At 49.2% G+C, this 1,597-nt stretch overlaps 1 protein-coding gene across 1 annotated transcript; it reads left to right on the top strand.

Annotated features, from left to right (window-relative positions):
* Positions 1-2: 2 nt before the first annotated feature.
* LOC119582320 (leucine-rich repeat extensin-like protein 5) lies at positions 3-1,597 on the top strand (the record flags this gene model as incomplete). Its single annotated transcript, XM_037930534.1, has 2 exons — positions 3-76; positions 595-1,597. Coding segments are annotated over 2 exons (969 nt in total), but the record flags the coding sequence as incomplete, so codon positions are not given.

Raw genomic sequence — 1,597 nt, 5'->3', positions numbered from 1 at the left:
GGGACGTGAACGATCGACACTCCGGTAACTATTTCGGGCAGCACGAGCAGCGGAGTGGTGACCATACCCTGGGCAGGTGAGGAATGGTAGAGACGGGCGAGTGCGAGGCAGGGAGTTGAGGGCGGCTGTGGTGTCTTCGTTTTTATTTGCTCATTTTGTTTGTCTTATCTCCGTCATTTTCTTGTGTTTTTTTCTCTCTCTCCTATTTTTTTTTGTTTTTGTTTTTCTCCTATTTGTTCTTTATTTTTCTCTGTTTTTTTTTTCTTTTTTTCTCTTCTTTTCTCTTCTTTATGTATTCTCCCTCTTCTTTTCTTTTCTTTATTCTTTTCCTTTGTCTTTTTCTTCCTTTCTTTTTTCTCTCTCTTTTTCCTACCTTTCTCTCTCATTTTCTTCCCCTCCCTTCTTTCGTGTGATTAAATTTCCAATATGATTTTTATGTTGTTTATTGTTTTCTAGTATAATGCTTATGTTTTGCAGTATGTTGTTTATGTTGCTCCAGGATGACGTATATATTGTTCCAGTATATTTATCTTGTTCCTGAATATTGTCCATGTTGTTCAAGGGTATTGTCCAAGTATGTTTGTGTTGTTCCAGTTATTACGTGCAGCTTCCGGACACGCGCTTCATGAGGGTCGAGTACTTGGCTGACTCGGAAGGTTTCCAGCCCACGGTCTCCTTCGTGGGTGATGCCCGGTACCCGGATACCCCTTCCCAGATGTATGCTCAGCCTGACCTTGCTCCTGCTCCCGTTCAAGTATATTCTGAACCCCTGCCCGTCCCTGCCCAGGAGTATTCTGAACCCCTGCCCGTCCCTGCCCAGGAGTATTCTGAACCCCTGCCCGTCCCTGCCCAGGAGTATTCTGAACCCCTGCCCGTCCCTGCCCAGGAGTATTCTGAACCCCTGCCCGTCCCTGCCCAGAAGTATTCTGAACCCCTGCCCGTCCCTGCCCAGGAGTATTCTGAACCCCTGCCCGTCCCTGCCCAGGAGTATACTCAGCCCGACCCTGCTCCTGTACAGACGTATTCTGAACTCGCTCTTGATCACGGATACACTCAGCCCGATTCTGTCCCTGCGGAAGTGTACACTCTGCCGACCCTTAGTCAGTCAAGTCAGCAGTACTCTTATCCTGCTCCTGCTCCTAGTCAGCAGTATACAGAGCCCATCCCTGCCCCTGCTCCTACGCAGCAGTACTCCCAACCCTCCTCTTCCCCTTCCCCTACTCAGCAATACTTCCATCCCGCTCCTTCCCCTACTCAGCAGTATACCGAGCCAGCCCCTGCTCCTTCCCCTACTCAGCAGTATACCGAGCCAGCCCCTGCTCCTTCCCCTACTCAGCAGTATTCCCAGCCCGCCCCTGCCCTTGCCCTCTTTCCTGCTCAGGAATATTCACAGCCTGCTTCTGCTTCTCCCACTTTGTCGTCCAAACGCGCGCCTGCTATTTACAGAGCTCGGGTAAGCAAAATCACCGTGAGGACGGTCAGCTTTTAAGGCTCGCGCATAGAGCCGCCGACATCTCGTTTGTAATCAGCGTAATTCATTAAAAAAAGAATCTTTGCCTTCACCTTCCATTTAATAAACTTCTTTATCAACCTCCTC

Source organism: Penaeus monodon, chromosome 15 (genome assembly GCF_015228065.2).
Source record: "Penaeus monodon isolate SGIC_2016 chromosome 15, NSTDA_Pmon_1, whole genome shotgun sequence".
Classification (NCBI taxonomy): domain Eukaryota; kingdom Metazoa; phylum Arthropoda; class Malacostraca; order Decapoda; family Penaeidae; genus Penaeus; species Penaeus monodon.
Note: the sequence above shows the minus strand (reverse complement) of the source record. Positions and strands in the feature narration are given on the sequence as shown.